We start from the raw sequence: 18,474 nt of genomic DNA on the forward strand, positions 1-18,474 counted from the left end.
TAAAATTTGGAAAGCAAGAGTGGCATAGCTGGCCTTGCCTGCAGAAGCACATTTCTGAATGATTCAAGCTGTAGGATGGGAACCAAATCACTGAGGCCAAAAGACAAAAATAGAAACTTTCACTCCAGAGCTGAGTCATTTGTGTTTTCAATACAGCAACTCTCTGGCTCTCAGTAGCTTTCCTTTGGGGGTGGAAGTTAACACCATCACTGTTCTCTGTGGTCTTTGCTGATCCTTCGCACCCCAAAGAGGGCATTGCTGGAGGGATGGGGGCTATTCCCACTTTCTGTGGGAGCCAGCCTTTGCCCTGTGCTTGCTGGAGGACATCCCTGTCCCATTCCTTCCCTGCCCAGAGGGAATCACAGTCCTGCTTCTCTCCCACCAGGTACAGCCCAGAGCAGTGGAAGTGGTGCTGCACTTCACAACCAACCAGTGGGGAACATCCTGTCCTCTTGCAGGGCACAAGAGGAGAGGCATGTCCCAATCCCTTGTTCCTTTTCCATGGATAGCTGCAGGTATCATTAGTGACCTTGGATCTATTTTGCACTTTCTAACATGATTTGCACACTGGCATGATGGATTTGTTCTGACAATCATATTCCAGTGTAATTCTTTGTTCTCTCTTTGACCCCATTGCCTTGTAGTGCCTTTGTGCGGCCTCTTTTGTACTTCAGCAAAGAATAGCCAACTCAGTTCTGTTTTAACTCCTTGGACAATACAAACAATTCCCAGAGTCCCAAGAATTTGGGAGATGCACACACAAATGCAGGAGCCTGCTTGGATCTGGCAGTGCTGGCACTGCCCACTGATACTGCTGAGTCCCAGTGTTACCAGGATTTGAGGCTTTTCTGTTCCCTCTTCCCCCATTATCCTGGATGATGAAGAAATGATTGTGTAAGTGTGGAGCTAAAGCCTTTGGCGGCATCTGTTTCTCATAATTCTGTTCTGGAGCCCAGTGAAAAGGCAGGAATCCAGAGCATTTTTCTACCCAGGACTTAATATTTTCCTTTCAGGTTTGCATTAGCAAATGCTCTTTTTTTCTTGCAGGTTAAGGGTGTTATAAATAGAAAATTTCCTATGATTCTGATGATAATTGGTCACTTTACACAACTGTACCTAATAATAGTGAAAAAGATCTCTTCCGTGCTGGATTTTTGCCTTTGAAGCATTCCTCTGTGTTTCATATCTGGTTTCTTTTGGGGTTTTTAAGTCTCCTTTTGGGGCAGTGAGCATTGATTGTGAGCTGTGTTATAGGTGCGGGTGGCTTTTGTGCTCAATACATCATCTTTTCCAGCGCCTTTGGCAGGCAGATCTTAGTGCAGAGCCACTCCTTTAATTAGCTGAAACAGTGGATGTTTGGGGGAAATGATACCACAGGAAATAGGCAGAAAGTGTGTGGAGGGCTGTCCTGAGAAGCTGGCACATCCCACTTGTTGTGGGAGATATTAATTAGGGTCAGAGGGGCCATGGCCCAGTTCTGGCATAGACTCTCCAGTGGGGATTTGGAACTTCCCAGATAAACCGTCTTGTTCTCAGTGCCTTCTCACAGGCGGATTTATTAGTAGTTCTGGCCATTTTTGAACCCTGACAGGAATGTCTTAAAGCAGAATTGGTTGAGCCACATGTATTTCACCTAAATCTGAGAAAAGGTGAAGTAGATCACACGATTCTTGCTGCAGGATGGTTTTGAGGCAAATTCTGCCTATGTGGGTGGGTGGGGGGGCACAAGAGATCTTGGTCTGTGGCTTTATGTTCTAAGAAATGAAGGAATGAAATGAATGAAGAAAATATAACTTTTTTTTAAAAAGGAAACCTTGAAGTGTCAGCTAATTAGAGAAGGAACACAAAAGATACCTTTGTTTCATGAAGCGTTTTTATCCACTTGGGCTGACTGAAAAATTTATTTCTTTATTTTTTATTAAAGAACCCAGGGTTTTGGCTTTTTCTTCCTGGTTTGGGATGGGATTTTTCAGTATCTCAAAAATTTCCAGAGGACTGAAAAATTTTTCTTACCCATCTAAATGGAAAGCTCAATCTAGGGCAGATCCATCATCCTTTGAAATCACTGGAGGCTTCCTGTTGGCTGCTGCTCGGTGTGTTAGCCTGAAGTTTTTCAAAGCGGTACAAGATGCACGAGTCTGTTGCAGAGACTCAGAAATAACATGGCTTTCCATTAATTTTGCAAACCAGCAAGTGGAGTAGTGTAGAAAAATGTTCAGTGACACCAGTGAGTTTTTGAATGTTTGGAGGTGCTGGCTTTAAATACTCAGCACATCTTCAAGCTCATCCCTGTCCCATTTTTTATCTGTGCTGTGGCAGCACTCAGAAGTCAAAATGGCAAAAGATTAAGCTGGTAAAGGTTAGCTGTAGCCATCTGGTGCTATTGAGGAATTAATGTCTGAGCTCAGCCCGGAGAGGTGGCCTCCCTGCCCACCCCCATCCCCACATCCTCTGAACCAGAGGCTTGGATTTCGCTGTAATGGGACATGGAGATGAAAATATCTGTCAAGGCTAAACTGTAGCAGTTAATTCAGACAAAGGAGCAGCCAGCCAGCCATTCCATCCAGTGGCCACTGCAGGAGCTGCTCGTGCTGAAGCAGAGGTGGGTGGTTATCAGTCCCAGGAATTAACAGCTTAATTGGGTATCGCTGAATGGGATGCTGTGTTAAAGCACCAGCTTGATTTGCTCCTGTCTCTGGAAATACCTGCACACATTATGACAAGGTCAGTAGCGGTTTTAAAGTTTTATTCTTATTGTAATTCTGTTTTTGGAGGAGGTTAGCTTCCTGCCCTGATTTATCCTGGGTAAAGCATCTCATGTATATCTTTCTTTGCTAAATAAAATTATCCTACTTAGTTGCCAAAGAACTGCTGGTTATCAAAAGGCCTAATGTAGCATTTACAAACTCTTGCGAGTTTGTGTCAGAGATGCAGTGATTTGGGCTATAAAGACAATAATCATCTGTGCATTGTGCTGCTTTGTTATGCAGCTGTTTGCTGATTCACAGCACTGACCTGCAAACCCTCCCCTTTTACTAATGGCATACTGTCAATTTAGAAATTTTAGAGTGTTTTGTTCACCTGCTGTAATAAGGCCTGTGACAGGGTCTAACTACACATGACCCTAAAATTCTCATGGTACTCTTTATTATTAAGGCTTATTTTTTTGTTTGTTTCTCTGAGCTGGGTCAGCTGTCTGTTGCACTTTAAAAGTGATACCTTGTACGCTTTTAAAAATGGCAATAAAATAACGGTGCTTTTTTATTGATAACCTCTGGTTTCATTGGGATATTTTTTTAAAGGAAATTAGTCTTGCCCTTAGCTTTTATAAAAGGTTGCTACAGCAAAGCCAAATTTAAAAGGTATTTCCAAAGTATAAATCATTGAAATCAAGAGAGAAGTAATTCCAGAGTTAGTTGCTTTTGTACAAGCTGTTAAGTGGTGTGAGGAACAGATGATGGATGCTTTTAGTGTTAGCAAATGCCTCCCCTTTTCCCCTCACAAACAGCCCTTGGTTTGCTTACAGCTTTTTTGGTAGAAAGCAATAAAAGAAAAGAAGCTGTGGATCTATAGAGAGGTTAAACAATTATGATGCAGAGATGCAGAGGCTGAATGATAGGGAGTAAACTCCATGGCTTTATTTTCATAGATGTTCAAAGGTGATAGAGAAAAGGACCCACCTCAGTTCAAATAGGCTTCATTTATCTGATTTTTGGTGTGCTTTGGGGCAGTGCTCTCAGAGGAACCTGTGCCAGCACAGGAATTGCCCCAGATCTGGGTGCAATAAAGCAGAAAGTAAAAAATATGGCAATGGGGGTGTAAAGTTTCTGGAGTTTCTTGGATAGTACAGGAATATCCAAGAAGTCCTGCTAGGATATCATCCCTTGCAGGGCTGGTTTGCTTACAGCAACGTGCATTGTGCAGTAACACAGACCCCATTGTGCAAAGTGCAAAGCTGGTTCCTAAATCCATAAAATCTAAGAATTAAAGGCACTTTGCTGCATCCAGGCTTAAATGCTCAACATGTTGCACAAGCCAGTCTAAAACCAGAGGTTCAGTATTATTGAGCTCCAGTACTGCTCTCCTATCACATTGCTCAAGGCTGAGAGTGAGTGAGGTGACTCTCCTAGGAAAGCCATGAAGAGCTCAGGCAAGGAGCAGGAGACATGTAAGGTTAAAAGCAGAGCAGAATTTCTTTGGATTTTGGCCCAGATTTCTGCTGAAAATGGCTGGTGCATGTACTGGAAAAACTTTATTCCCAGCCTACATGAATGCCAGTGCTGATGATAGGTCAGTCATGCATCTTGTAGAGATAAAAGTCTTTAATCAGTAAAATGTAGTTTCCCTCATTTATTTTCCCCCCCACTGGTGTGTATAAATTTAGCTTATAAAATATGCTGCTTCTTAATTTGCACTTGCATTTCAGAAGCCAATATATCACTTAGTAAGTCACCAGGAAGTCTTCTGTGAGCTGGGTAATTTTGTTGGTGAGATGCTTAGCTTTGCCTTGGATGGCCTCTGTGTTTTTTGGGGATTTGGGACTGGATAGCCAACCTTCTCTCATTTAACCTCTGAGAGTTCTACTAAAATTTGACAGCACCATATGAGTACAGCTGTTGGTTGAGGGCAAACTTTTTTATCTGTATTTCATCAATTTTGCTCTTTTCAGGCTTTTAACTGATAATCACAAGGACTGTTTTTTGCTGGAGACCTTTGGCAGCTTCTTCCCTCAGGCCTTAGGCAGGAGGTCAATTTACTCTGCAGCATGGAATCATAGGAGGAAGTTTTGGTGTAAGAAATTTGAGAGATGGGTAGCATTATCTTGCTACCAAGAATATTTGATATAAATATATCCGTTTCAAACAGTAGAATTTCTTAAACTCAATGAAACTTTTATTGAATTCTCCTTGATGGGCATTCAGATGTTCAAAACTGAGCAGTTTTGATTAGATCAATAAAAAATTGCCTAAGACAAGAATGAAATTGAGCTTAAGGACTAAAATGAATATCCTGAAGACTCTTCTGGGAGTAAACTCCATGGAGCCAGCTGTCTGTGACCTTCCCATTCCTGGAGATCCCAGAATTCTACACCTAACTCATGGCCAGCCCATGTTCTTCCAGTGCTGTGGCACTGGGGTTGTGACTGAGCCATTGCACTACAAAGGACTTCAGAAATTGTGGGTGGCCAAAAATGTAAGAGGAAGCCCAACACATTGGCCAAGATGTTTTGTGAAGTAGTCATTTGGCGAAACACAGAAGTGGTCTTGGGATTAGGGTTGAGCAGGCAAAGTTCCTCCTTGCCTCAGTTACAACCCTGTGACCCTTGTGCTCCCTGTCTAGCTGGTTGGAGTGGGGCAGCTCCAGCAGGAGAGGTGGAAAATGCTCCTTTAAGGAGAGCTCTGGTGTGCAGGATGTGGGGGGGGTTGGCTGGAGACCCCTCTGCTCGAGGGGGATGTGACACCAGGATCTGATGAACCTCTGACTGTGAGATTCTTGTATCTCCACCCTCCCTAGCTGTGATTTAAGAGCAAAGAGAGATGGTCCTGCCTAATTCTTTGGCAGAAAGGCTGTGCCTTTACATCTGGAATGGCTGCAGATGCGGGTATTGAGTGATGGTCCCCAAAATCAGGATTGAGGCTGGAATTGAGTAGAATTTGTCCCTCCTTTCTGCAACTTGTAGGAAGCAAATTGAAGTTGCTCTGCTCTGTCAGCCCTGGTTTGCAGGGCTCCTTGAGCGGGAAGCTGAACAGCTTTCCAGCTGTTCTGTATCTCCAATGTGAGGCATTTTTTCCTCCAAGGGGAATTCCGGATCTTCTGTGTAGGTTCAGGATTTCATCAGAGGGTGCCAAGCGGGGAGGCTGCTTGTTCCAGTAACTGCAGTGTTTGCCTGGATCTGTACTTTCTGAACTTTCTTAGTCCAGTTCTGAGTTGTTTTGACTGGAGAACTATTTTGCTTTTAAGTTCTGTCTTCTATCATCCTTTAAACATACTTGCCTAAAAATGTTTTTTTCCCTGTCTTTGATGTCCATGGAAATGAAAATTAAATCATATGTGATATTCTTAGTGATCCCTTATCAGTGTGTGGTCTGCTTTAAAAGAGTGAACCAAATGCAGGATGAATTTCTTTTCCCATTTTCTCATTCTCTCCTAAAATTACAGAGTTATGGAAGCACTACACCCATTAACATGAACTCTGAGATGCTCTTTATTGTGCTGTACTTTAATCCTACTTTCATCGGCCTTGATTTCTGCTCCTTGTCCTTCACACGTTCTGCATCATCTGGGAAAGGTTATTGGGAAGGGCACATTTTTAATGGCATGAACCTCTGGAGCCATCTCCAATGTCTGAGTGATTTGAGCTTAGTTTAAATAATTGATGAGAAGTGTTAGTCAGAACCTACTGGTGATTCAGACTGCATTATTCAAAGATATTTACTGACAGTTATGGATTGCTCCAGATTTACTTCTCTTTCCAGGCTGCATTAAACTAGACCCTGCATGACATATTTAAAAAAAAAAAAATCCTTGCTAACATATGTGAAAATCTGTGGGCTTAAAGTGCTTTATTTAACCAGTTGCAAATAAGCAATAATAATAATAAAACATTATTGTTTTAGCAGGAAAAAGTGAGTATGAAATGGTCTCTTTTCAAGTGGAAAATGCTTTTTTCCTCTGTCTTGCATGTTGTTCAGGAGTGGACTTGAAAACATTTTGTATTTCAGTGGCTTTCCTGCAGCTTTCTCTGTCCCGGTAGTTGGGGAATGGTTGAGTGTGAGACTTCCTGGCTGCCTCGTTAGCCACCCACCAAAGCATCTTCTCTAATGGCTGCAGCTTTTAATCTCTGACACTTAAAAGCTCTTCTGGCTCCTAACAGCTTTTAGGAAAAGAAAGCCTGGTCTAGGAGATTCTCCAGAACTGATGAAGGTGACACTTGGGCATCTTGCATAATCTCCTTTTCATTTTTTTTTTTTCTCCAGAGGAAATATTCCCAATTTCTATTGTTTCACACTCATAGAGGTATCTAAAACTCTGGTTGAAAGCACAGGAGGACAGTGGGATTTTATCAGGCTGTTGTCAGCAGTGAAGTGTGACTAAAGCAATGCCAGTAATACCAGATTTGCCTTTCAGATTCCCGGCTTTGTCAGAATTCCTGCAGGTGCCAGTCCCATGTAATCTCTTCTCTTCCCTGGTTCCTCAGCAGGAGGATGAGTGTGCCAGGCAGATGAAGGGTTTATGTGTCCATGTGTGTGAGCTTCCACACCTTCCTTTGGAAACCACCTCCGGGAACAATTGGGGAACTTGCTGTCCCTCTTAGTTTCATGTCCCTGTTGGGAAGTACTTTAACATATTATCACTTTCTTTTATCAGGCTCTTTTTTAAAATTGTGTGCAGTAAATATTCCACTGAAAATCACCAACTTCTTTTATTCCCAGGATTCACTGACGTTGCAGCTGTGCATGAGTAATGAGCAGGTACTTCTCCCTGACTTCTCATTTCTGTTTTTCCTGCAGGAACTGTGGACATGGGTGGCAAACAGTCCACAAGTGGCGACGTCTCCGTAATCCAGACCCCTGTGACAGAAAGCATCCAGGATGCTTACAAAGCTGGGGACACCAGCAAGGCCCAAGAGTTGATTAGGTTGTCCTGTGAGGAGACTGCACTGCAAGTGGAAAAGGTTGGGTTAGGTTACTGCTCTCTCTCAGATTTTATTGGCAAAGATACCAAAATTCCAAGATGCTGCTGTCTTCTGGCATTTTCTTATGGAGAAAATCCATTCAATTGTGTGGGTCCCAGACATGGGTGGTTGAGTGGGGCTCTGCAGAAACATGCTCAGGGACACTGCCCTTGAAAACACTGATCAGGAAGATGAGACAGACCACAGGGAGCAGTGTCTGCAGGAACAGGAGCTGTGTGAGGAGGGGTGCTGGTGCTGTGGTCACCAAAACAGGGAAATGCATTTTTCCCTGTAAAAAGGAAGCAGTTTATAGACTTAGCAAAAAATGTATTCCCCCATCAGTGAAAAGATGGTTAATGGCCTCCTGGGAAGATTTTGCTGCTTGTGTGTGGAATTTTGTCACAAACTCTGTGCCAGCTTCTGCACTGCTCTGCCTTCAGAGCCCTCCTTTTGAGCCTGCTCTTTGCACAGAGGTGATCTTAGTGTTTTGGGAGGGTCCCTGCATGTCAAGTCCGATCATATTGGCCATCTCCAAAACAGGTAATACTGCATTTTGCAGCTGAGCTGTGCAAATGCTTTTTCTGTTGGTCCATGAAAAATGGGTTTATACTCACTGTTCTGTGCCTCAGGCACTTATGTAATAAAACCATACAAAAAACAATAATACAAACCCCAACAAATTAATATAATAAATTTATCAACAGTGATTACAATGGCCACTAGTGTTTATGACATTCTTAATTAACCATGGTGACAGTGGACATGCCTTGGTGTGGGCACAAATAAATCCATACAGATCTAGAAATGCTCTTTCTCTGCCTGCTCTCTTTAACAGAGAGTTTCTTTTGCTGTGTTTCCTTCACCAGTGTCAGCTTTTAGGCATTGCAGCAGCATATGGAGATCTGCAGGCAGTGAGGTACCTGCTGAAGGAAGCGTTGGTGGTGTTACCAACAGAGCCCAATGATGACAATGCAGCTGTGGTGGCTGCGTATTTTGGGCACAAGGACATCGTGAAAGAGCTGCTGGATTCCCTGCGTGGTAAGCCCTTGCTTGACCCTGCCTCTCCCCAAGCTTTTCAGGAGCTGTGTGCTGCAGCTTCAAGCAGGCGTTTAGGTTTTTTCACATTCCTTGGAAGGGGAGGGATTTAGTCATGGGAGAGTTCGTGGAAGGATCAGATCTCTGCTGTGCTTGAAGAAAACTTTCCCCGTGGGGGAAGGAACACATACATAAAAATATTCCATGTTTGCAAATTGGAAGTGGAGGAAGATGCTATTGAGACAGTTCATTTCCATCAGGCCTCACAGCTGGGTAACATCCCAGACCCAATGGAGAAATTAGGGGATTTTCAGGGTACAGCATCATCCCACTACTGATCCAGCAATCTCAGTAATGCTGGCAGTGAGTGGCCTGATTGGTCAGGGGCACTTTGGGTGTGCAGCTGGCACCCACTTTATCCTCTGCTTGACATTTTGTTTTGACTTTCAGGGGAATTCCTTCTTTAGAATAATCATTATATTTTACTTGGATTTTTTTCTAGTAGTTATTTCAGAGCAGAGACATTTTTGGACTCAGACACGATTCCTAAGGCAGCAGGGGGGCAGGGGGCAGAGCATAACTCTGACTCAGGACCAGGAGCTGTGTTTGGGTCCCTGTTGCTCTCTCAGTGTTCTGTGAGCTTGGCAGCTGCTTCTCCCTGGGACTTTCCATGGATTTAGGGTCCAGAGGTCCTGTAGAACATCTGGGGCTAATCTTTGACCTCAGACACTGCAACATGAGCTAAGCTGGCTTCTGCAATGTTTAACCTGAATATAGCTCTAGCTCCTTACTGGGACTAAGTAGTTGCCAGTGGCCTCACGGAGAACGGGAATAACCTGTTGGGAAACCTGCTTAGTTGGTGTCCTGTTGGAGCACTGGTAAGCAAAATAAGTGTTCCAGCTTGGGGGATGCAATTAAGTGTAATATTTCCTTCAGCTGGAAAGGAAGCAGAGTAACCTAGTAGCAAAAATTAAATTATATTAATATAATACACTGAGTAATGAAAAGTGACTTAAGTAGTTTCTGGAAACATAGCTCAGTTTAGAAGTGACCAAATTCCCTCCAACTCTTGCTTTGGGGGGGTCAGGGGAGGAGCTCTGTAGAAAGAGCAGCTTTCAGAAATTTTTATGCAGGACCTTCCAACTGTTTTCTTGGGAAGTTACACAGAAACCAATCACAGGGCTTAGGTATAAATTGCATAAATTTGCAATTTGGCTGTTGCACTGCAGTGATTCTCCCTGAAGAGTGAGAACTACTTGTGGCTGACAGCTTAAGTGGAGCCCATTTTTTGTAGCAGGAGGGTGAGGGATTTAATGGAGTTGTTAAGAGTGCAAAGAGCGATGTAATTTCCAGGTGGATAAGCTGCAGAAAAGCCTTGACATGTAAAGCTTGGGCTTTTGGATGTTCCTGTAAGTGTTTCAGAAAGGATGTGACTTTGTAAAGTAAATAGAGGTGGTACAGGGAATCTGGGGAGATTTGAGGACTGCTTATTGTTAGCAGAAATAATTCTGTCCTGGGCATTTAGTTACATGCCCAGAATTAGGCACACCTAGAGGAAAGTGGTGTTCTACAGGAAAACATTATTTCAGAAAAAAAGGCAGTTTGAGAATGACTAAACCATCAGCACATTCATGCAGAAATCAGAACATGGTATTTTAGTTTTTAGACTTAAATGACATTTGTCTGACTTTACTATGAATTGATAGTAAAGATTTGACCTGAAATGAAATATTTGAAGGGGAAATGAAAGTTTTTGTGGGAGACTTCAAGTTGCAGCGAAAACAAGCTAAACCAATTCTTTTTTGTTGACTGAAGCATTTATTTTTGTTTTATTCATCCAATAACATGGAAAGTCATCTGGTTTTCCCCATTCTTTGTATCCCCGCTCATGAACTTGGGAGAAGTGGCCAATCTTGGGTGTTTGGATCTAATGTCTGTTAGATCTGGATCCAAAGACAGTCCTGATCATTCCTGGTTAGGATCAGATGTTTATTTATCTGCTGATCTGCTGGTGTTTTAGCAGAACTTTTGCTGCCTAGTGAATGCTTAGGCCAGGGACAGTCAAAGATTTCACCCATTAGCTGGGTGGGTAAAGAAGAGCAGTTAAGCAGAGCTGAAAATTTTGTGCCTGACCAGTTTAGGACCCTTTTCTGACACACTTTTGCAGTCTAATCTGTTCCTTTTGTCCTCAGGAGCTTCACCCTCTACCAAACCCTTTTGCACAGCCATTAGTTTTGGGTATTCCTTGCACATTACAGCCTGGTGGCACCAACTAAGTCACATTTTGTATGTTTTTGGTAGGTCCTAATACTTGCCAGCAGCTCCTGAACTGGATGCTGGCCATAGCCTGCCAGCAGGGCCATTTGGACATTGTCAAGCTCCTGATCCGTGCGTACAGTGCTGACCCAGAGAGCTGTGCAGTCCGGAAGAATGAATTCCCTGTCCTCATCCGCCTGCCCCTCTACGCTGCTATAAAGGCAGGTGTGTATTTGCATGCTTCCACATTTTGCCCCTTTTCTGCCAGGTCTTTAAAGAATGGGCAGAGCTGTTCACGCATAGCATGATAGCCATGGCTTGTCTGGAGTTGGATTTCCAGCAGGAAAAATTAAAATAAAATTGCCTCTGAATCTTTTGATTCAGCCAAATTGAAGTCAGGGCCTTGTGAAGTTAGATTACTGTAAACACTGAGAGGCTGAACTTTGGTCTATAAACTCCTAGGGAAAAGACCCTTAAAAACCAGAATCCTTGCAAGTAAAAGCATTATTGTTATGGACACTCTGGCACACATGCTTGATTTAGGCTGAATAATTTACACTTCAAAGCACAGCTGTGTGTATAGTTTAATAAGACTGGGAAAAAAAGAGAAAAAAGAAAGAGCCTGGGCCAGCACTTTGACACAGTGTCTTTGCTGTCTCAGTTTGACCGACGGAGTCCTGCCACTGGAGGAAACAGCCTTTACACAGTTCAGTTTTCTTTTTGCACACCCCCACAGTTTTTTTCAGAAGTGGTTATTTCCCAGGATTTGTGTTCAGCTCCTTGCTGGTTCATTTACATGAGGTAAAGGCAACAATCTGCTTTTCTCCAAAGGGAATGAAGACATAGCCGTGTTTTTATTGCGGAATGGAGCTTTCTTTTGTTCCTACATCCTGATGGACAGTCCTGAATCCAGCAAACACCTTCTGAGGAAGTATTTCATTGAGACAACCCCACTACCAGGTAGTGCTCCAGCAAAAACAGTAAGTAACCATTTATCTGCCTGAAGAGATGTTGTTTTAAAGGGGCATCATGTTAATAATTGATAATTTTCTTTGCATGCCATGTGGCTGCTGATTCTTCTTCTCAACTAAGAGCCTTGTGGTTTGCTGCCCTTTTGGAGAACAAACTGTGCAGCTGGCTTTGATGCTGAATTACAAGGTGTAAAACATCAGGGCTTTGAATGGCATCACTGTGCAAGACACAGCAACAGCTTCTCTGGGGCAATTTAAACACCATCATGTGAACCAGGCTGTGCTGGGGAGAGGAAGCACCAACTTTGGGCTCAAAGTCTTCCAGAGAAGAAGCTGGGCTGCTTCTAGCACAGATTTCCTCTGTGCCCCCAGGGTCATCACTTCCTTTAGGTTTTTGTTGTGCCCCCTGGTTGCAGAGTGATGCCACAAGCTCTGTGGTGTCCCCAAGTGTTGGTGTGGCACAGAGCTGAGCATGGGAACCCTTCTGTGTCAGACAGTTCAGGTAAAAATGGGCTTGGGTGACTTTTTGTTAACAAGAAGCATGAGCAAAGCAATGATCTACTGAGTATCTTCCCTACTTCAGATCTTCAGCGGTAAAAAAAGTACTCACACTGTTACTGTTACTGCTTTATAGGGAAGCACGCAGTATTTTGTATTATTTATACTGTTCTCCAGCAATTTATTACCAGGCATTTTTAATTTTTTCCCCTCAATATGTAGTTTAACCCACACTGAATAGGAGCATCAGCTCCCTGAGTTTTCAATGCTTACAGTTTTCATCAGGTCACAAAAATTTTGCAGTGAAAAGATGTCCCTAATCACTCCAGCTGAGTATCTGTCTGTGCAGCTTGTAGCATTGCAGGCTGTTGGTTCTGCTTTGGTGTTAAGTAAAAACAAGGAGAGAGGTTTTAGTAGTTTTACAAACTTCTCTATTCTCTGTTTTTCTGCCAGAACCCTCTCACTGGGTTCCTGTTGATACCCTGTGTGTTAGACCACATAAATGAACTTGGCTTCTTTAGGTTCAGTCAGTAATTTAGAGCTGTCCTTGTGCTACTCTTAATTTGGTTGACAGATAAACAAAAGGAAGCTGAATCCTAGATGTGGATAAGAGTTGATAAAATATCTTTCGGAAGAAAAAAAAATCAAGCTGGGTAATTCAGCTTGAATAAACTTGGAATAAATGTTTGAATCACAGGGAAGAGGTCTGTTTTCCATGTGAATTTGCTGGCAATATTTAACTTAGCTGCTGTAAAAATGACTCAGCTTTGCTGTTGTCACACCCTGAGCAAAGAAGAAGAGAGCAGTCTTAAAACATCAGCTAATTGCCAGAAGGGCCTGGTTTAAAAAGAAAATAAAAGCAGAGAAAAAAAAAACCACAGAAACTTGGACCTTGATTCTCCTAGTAGCTGTTTATTTTTAATATGTTTGCTTATTTAATGCTTTCTCTTTGAATTCATTTTGGCAGACTGGGACAAATTCGGGAAGATCTGTCCTAGTTTGTCTGCAAAGCTGAGATCTTTGGGAAGTGACATTCACACACCCTGATAACTTTTTAAAACACAGCTTTGTGGCAGCTGCAAACAAACTGCCTTGGTGCTTTCTTCTTATCCCAGAGGGTTCATCCTGAGATGGATTTTATACTGGGAGGAAGCAAAACTGGATTGTGTGGAGACTGGGATGTGAGTGGCAGCCAGCTGGATGTCAGAAAGTTCTCCCCTTGGACAGGGAGGGCAAACCAAGCACTGATCATTTCAGAGTGAGCCCAGAACTTCAAAAGGGTTTGTCCTTTCTGTGCTATCTCTGAGTGGAAACACTTGAGCACAGCTGAGCTCCAATTGATTTCACAGTAGTGAATGTAGAGCTATGCATAAAATGTGCTTGAGAGCTGGTTTTGGCTGCCACACCTTCCAGACAGCCCTTGCACCGGGCAGAGCTGCCTTCTCACAGGCAAGAGGAGTTACATCTTATTTTTCTAATATCTGTTTCTCCTTTTGTTTTTTTTCCTGGCATAAATTTATACCCACAGCAAACCACAGTTTTGCTAAAGAGAGGAAGCAGTCCATTTTTACAGGAAGAGGTAACAAATGCCAAAGAGAGCCTTTGCAGTGAAGTGGCTGGGCACAGATTCCAAACTTCAATAGATGTAGTCAGCATGGAGATAAATGTAACTTTCCAGCATGTGCAGTGTGAGATATATTTAATTTTTCCATTACAGGCCAGAGAAGAGCTTTGTCTGTTATATTTTCCCTAGGAAATATTTTACCAATAATTTTATATTCAAGCATGCAAATGTACGTATGTGTGTGGGATCCTCCTCTCATTTCTTTAGCCTGGTAATCTCACTCACATCACCATCAGCACACATCTGCAGCAGTCCCCCACAAGATTCAGAGCAGGGTTGTTGATGGAGGGAGCAGATCCCTGTCCTCAGATTATCCCATCTACAGCAGGAGCAAGGCTCTGATGGAGCACATCACGTCATTTAGGAGAAATGCAAAACAGCCTTTTTTAATCACCTTACCAGACAGTCTCAGATTTAAGTAAATATTTTTCATATTTATAGTTGATCCTTTGCCCAAGAGCAGCGGGGTTTCTTGCTCCTGCACAATTTCCAGTCCTTTGCCTCAGTGCATCCCCTGACATCACTGCAGTAGAAGATTTCAATTTAGTCTTCAGGGCTTGTATTGAGAAATTCTTGTCTTGGCAGGAGAGGGGAGTCTACAGAGGTTTTCCTTGGCCTTCTGAAGAGCAGTGAGCTGCCTGCAGTCAGGCCTTGCCCTGAGCTTTCATCCTCTGAACTCTGTCCCTGGTTTGAGCACAGAGCTCACCACCAGCCCTAAACAGAGAAGGGCTGGGCTGAGCGCTGAGCTCTGCGAGTTTGGCATCACAGACCTTTGTCATCAAAGAAACAGCTTTTCTGGGAAAATAGTGGAGGTGATTAACTATGAGTTGGGCAGGAAATCCCTTCTCTTTGTGGCACTGCTGTCAGGATTTCTTTCACTTAATTAACATTTTCACTGCAGAGTCCTCAACCAACCAAACCCCTAAGGTAACTCCACTGACATCAGGTTACTGGTACCAGATGAATTTGGTCCACTGTCCCTAAGTCAGGTAGAGGGGCTTGGCTGGTCCTCCAGTTTGCAGAGACACTGTCAGTCCTTGTCTCTGGCTGGGAAGGAGGACTGAGTGGGAAAGAGAGCTCTAATTGCTGGGATTCAAAAAGCTGCCTTGGATACAGGACACCAACCCCGCAGCGCTGATAGCAGGTGCTGGATTTCACAATCTTGTCTGTGGTTTGAGAAGTCATTATCTGCATTCTACAGGTATCTCCTTATCACATTAAATACCCTAAGGCCATGCCTCTGCATTTTTGAGGGAAATTTACACTGCAATCTAAATGCAAAATAGAGATGAGTTATCGGTCTGCAAAGAGGAGCAGCACAGACACAAGGTCCAGCTTGCACCCCCTAAAAGAAGGCTGTAAGGTTGTATTATTACTGCATTGGTTGGTGTACTTGAGGACAAGTACTTTTTTCCTAAGCCCAGGGATTTGTGGTACATGTTACAGGTGAGAAAAGTACAGAAAACTGCATACTGAATTTAAAGCAAGAGTTTCTATGCAGGAAGCTGTTAAATATGCAGACTTGGCAAATCTAGCAGTAAAGCAGGGTATGTTTGGTGTGAGAGTGAAAGCTTTGCAGTGCAGCTCCCATTGGGTGCTGTGCATTTTCCAGTAGCAGTGGAGACTGCTTAATTTGATTTCTTGTTGCTGCTGGCTTGCTGTGGTTTATAGGGGTGCCTTGTGGCATTGCAGTGGATGTAGCTTTAAACAAACAGCTGGTGCTCTCTGCCTTGGTTTCCCCAGTGACACAATGGGCATAATATTTCCATTCATATTTACAGGGCTGTCCTGAGGCATCACAAGTGAAGGTTTGAAAAGCACAGTGTCTACACCAAGTACAACTACTGTCAGTATCTAAAAAGTGCATCTGTTTGTACTTACCCTTTGTTCCATTCTCCTAAACATTTGAACTGTCTGATCTACATGACCAGTTCTGAGTCTCAAAATTAGCATTTGAGATAGGCCTTTGTTTCCCTTTTCTTTTTCTCCCTTCCCCAAAAACATTCCTTTTAATTCTAAATTTGGGGTAAAAAGTCCTAAGAGCTAAATCCTGGGCATTGGAAATCAAATTAAATTTGCTGTCGGGTTCTTGCTGCCTCCTGGTGGAGAATTAAGCATCATTCCATTGAGGCTGTTTAGGGCTCAATTATGTCAACAAAACCAAGTTTATGGAAACGTTTTGGGAATATAATTTTTAAAATGTGCATTTCAGGACAAGGATTGGAATGCAATGAGGTGATCTTGAAAATGAAGCCTTGGGTTGTTTCCTTGCATTGATGATCACTATATGTTCACATTTTCTTCTGTCCAAGTTGGACCCTGAATAAATGTGGACTGGTGAAGAAGTCCAGGTCTCCTGCTTGAGCTTGCTCATGGTCTTTGGAGTGAGATCATGGAGCAGATACAGCAGGGGCTGCTGATATCCAGGCATGATTTCATCTCTGAGTCAGTTTAATTCCTAGAAGCAGATTGGAAAGTGAGCAAAATGTTTATGGCCTGTGCTCTGCTTTGCCAGATTCCCAGTGGTGTAGCACAGGCTGAGAGCAACTGGGATTTCACTAATGTGGTTTTCTCTTCTCTCTTTGACATATGCAGGCTTTGTGTGTGAACTGGTCAAACCTCAAACTGCCCTGGGTGGATCTAGACTGGCTGATTGATATCTCCTGTCAGATAACTGAGCTTGATCTCTCTGCCAACTGCCTGGTGTCCCTTCCATCTGTGATCCCATGGGGCCTGATAAACCTCCGGAAGCTCAGCCTGGCTGACAATCAGCTGACGGAGTTACCCAGTGTGCAGTCCTCTGATGAGATCATTTGTACAAGGTGCGTGCACCACACACAGCTGAGCCTGCAGGGAGAGCAGGCTCAAACCAGTCCCTGGGCTTTAGGGAGGCTGTGCAAGGGGAGAGCCCATTGCAGGAGCTGCTTGCTCTGTTTTCGGTCTGCTGCAAGGTTTAACTTAGGATTTGCCCCTCTGTGTTCTCAGTGTTTCCAAGTTTGTTGTCAGGACAGTTGTGGGGACTTTTATTCCTGTGTGCTGCCTCTGCTTTTCTCCAGCTCTGATGAGCCCCATTCCTCTAAGCTGGCTCAGAGTGACATTTACTGGCTGATACCAGTGATTTGATCTGCTCTCTGTCCAGACCACCTCTCTCTGCTCCCTGGAAAGGTTAATTTTCTAATTAGGGTTTTATACTTTGTCTTGTGAGGCGCATTTCAGCTGCTTTCATTCAGAACTAAAGCTGTCCTGGTAAAACAGATGTCTGTGGCAACAGGAAGCTTTGCTAGTGTTGTACTGATGCCTGACTGAGATTTTTCTGTACTCACAGGTTACTTGACGTCGACGTATCCAGCAACAGGCTCTCCACTCTCCCTACTGGATTCCTACATCTTAAAAGCCTTAAAAAGCTCATCGCTTCCAAAAACTATATGGAGAAGTTATTTGATGAGGAAAACAGTACGTACAGTCCAGTGTTTGGCTTACCTTTCAAGGCTGAGCTGTAGGGAAGAACCCAAAAATGTTAAAATGATGGCTTAAATGGCTTAAAAGCTTCCATGCTTATACCAAGTCCACAATGTTTCATGTTTTCTAGCAACTAATTGGATTGGTTTAAGGAAGCTGCAGGAGTTTGACGTCTCTGACAACAGGTTGGTGGAACTTCCAACGGTTTTTCTATACTGCTTCAAGTCCCTAAACATACTGAATGTTTCCAGAAATCAGCTGAAAGTGTTTCCAGATCCCTGGGCCTGCCCCCTGGTAAGTTGAACTGCTCTGGCGAACTCAGAGGCTGAAAAAGCTGTTGAAACAATGCAAAAAAATTGACTGTGATGCTTAAAAAGTTGTCAGATGCTTAAAAGGCTCTTGTGTTTCTGTAGCAGTGCCCCTGCCAAATTTGGTTTGTGGATTTCAGATCCAGTCTTTCTGAGAAGTGTTTGTGTATGGTTGAAAAGCAAATGGGGGTGGGTGATTTTCAAAATAATTTTTGGAATACTTTTTGCCCACCAAGGAATTTGACCAGCAGTTGAGTGCATCTCCTTAGCAAGCTCTGTCTGCATGCCTAATAATTTATCTAGATCAAGATATCTAAAGAGACCACCTAGAATTAATTTATTAAAGCTTTTGACATGTGACAGCTGATCTACCACATTATTTGAAGAGATGATTACTACTCTCTAAGTGTGGGGGGGTTTTATGTTTTCCAGAAATGTTGTAAGGCATCTAGAAATGCCCTGGAATTCCTACCTGATGCATTGACTGTTTTCTGGAAAAATCACCTGAGAGAAGTGGATTTTTCTGAGAACTTACTAAAAGAAGTTCCAGCAGGACTCTTCCAGCTTGAAGTAAGTGTCATTTCTTCACAGTTCTCACATTATTTTTCCTAATACTGACTCAGACCTCGAACTGGCTGCCCGGTTAAG

General features: G+C 43.2%; 1 protein-coding gene across 6 annotated transcripts in view; it reads left to right on the forward strand.

Annotated features, from left to right (window-relative positions):
- Nucleotides 1-18,474, forward strand: part of LRRK1 (leucine rich repeat kinase 1) — a 73,777-nt gene that overhangs the window by 12,291 nt on the left and 43,012 nt on the right. For 5 of the 6 annotated variants that reach the window (XM_010390981.4, XM_010390978.4, XM_039557690.1 and 2 more), the window contains 8 exons: nucleotides 7,512-7,675; nucleotides 8,542-8,713; nucleotides 11,012-11,191; nucleotides 11,798-11,946; nucleotides 16,655-16,881; nucleotides 17,385-17,512; nucleotides 17,649-17,812; nucleotides 18,259-18,396. In XM_010390981.4, the coding sequence (XP_010389283.3) occupies nucleotides 7,512-7,675; nucleotides 8,542-8,713; nucleotides 11,012-11,191; nucleotides 11,798-11,946; nucleotides 16,655-16,881; nucleotides 17,385-17,512; nucleotides 17,649-17,812; nucleotides 18,259-18,396 (1,322 nt within the window). Of the gene's footprint in view, nucleotides 1-2,566; nucleotides 2,725-7,511; nucleotides 7,676-8,541; nucleotides 8,714-11,011; nucleotides 11,192-11,797; nucleotides 11,947-16,654; nucleotides 16,882-17,384; nucleotides 17,513-17,648; nucleotides 17,813-18,258; nucleotides 18,397-18,474 lie in introns of those variants that run through there. The other variant, XM_019280977.3, reaches the window with a different exon arrangement.

This window comes from Corvus cornix, chromosome 10 (genome assembly GCF_000738735.6).
Source record: "Corvus cornix cornix isolate S_Up_H32 chromosome 10, ASM73873v5, whole genome shotgun sequence".
Classification (NCBI taxonomy): domain Eukaryota; kingdom Metazoa; phylum Chordata; class Aves; order Passeriformes; family Corvidae; genus Corvus; species Corvus cornix.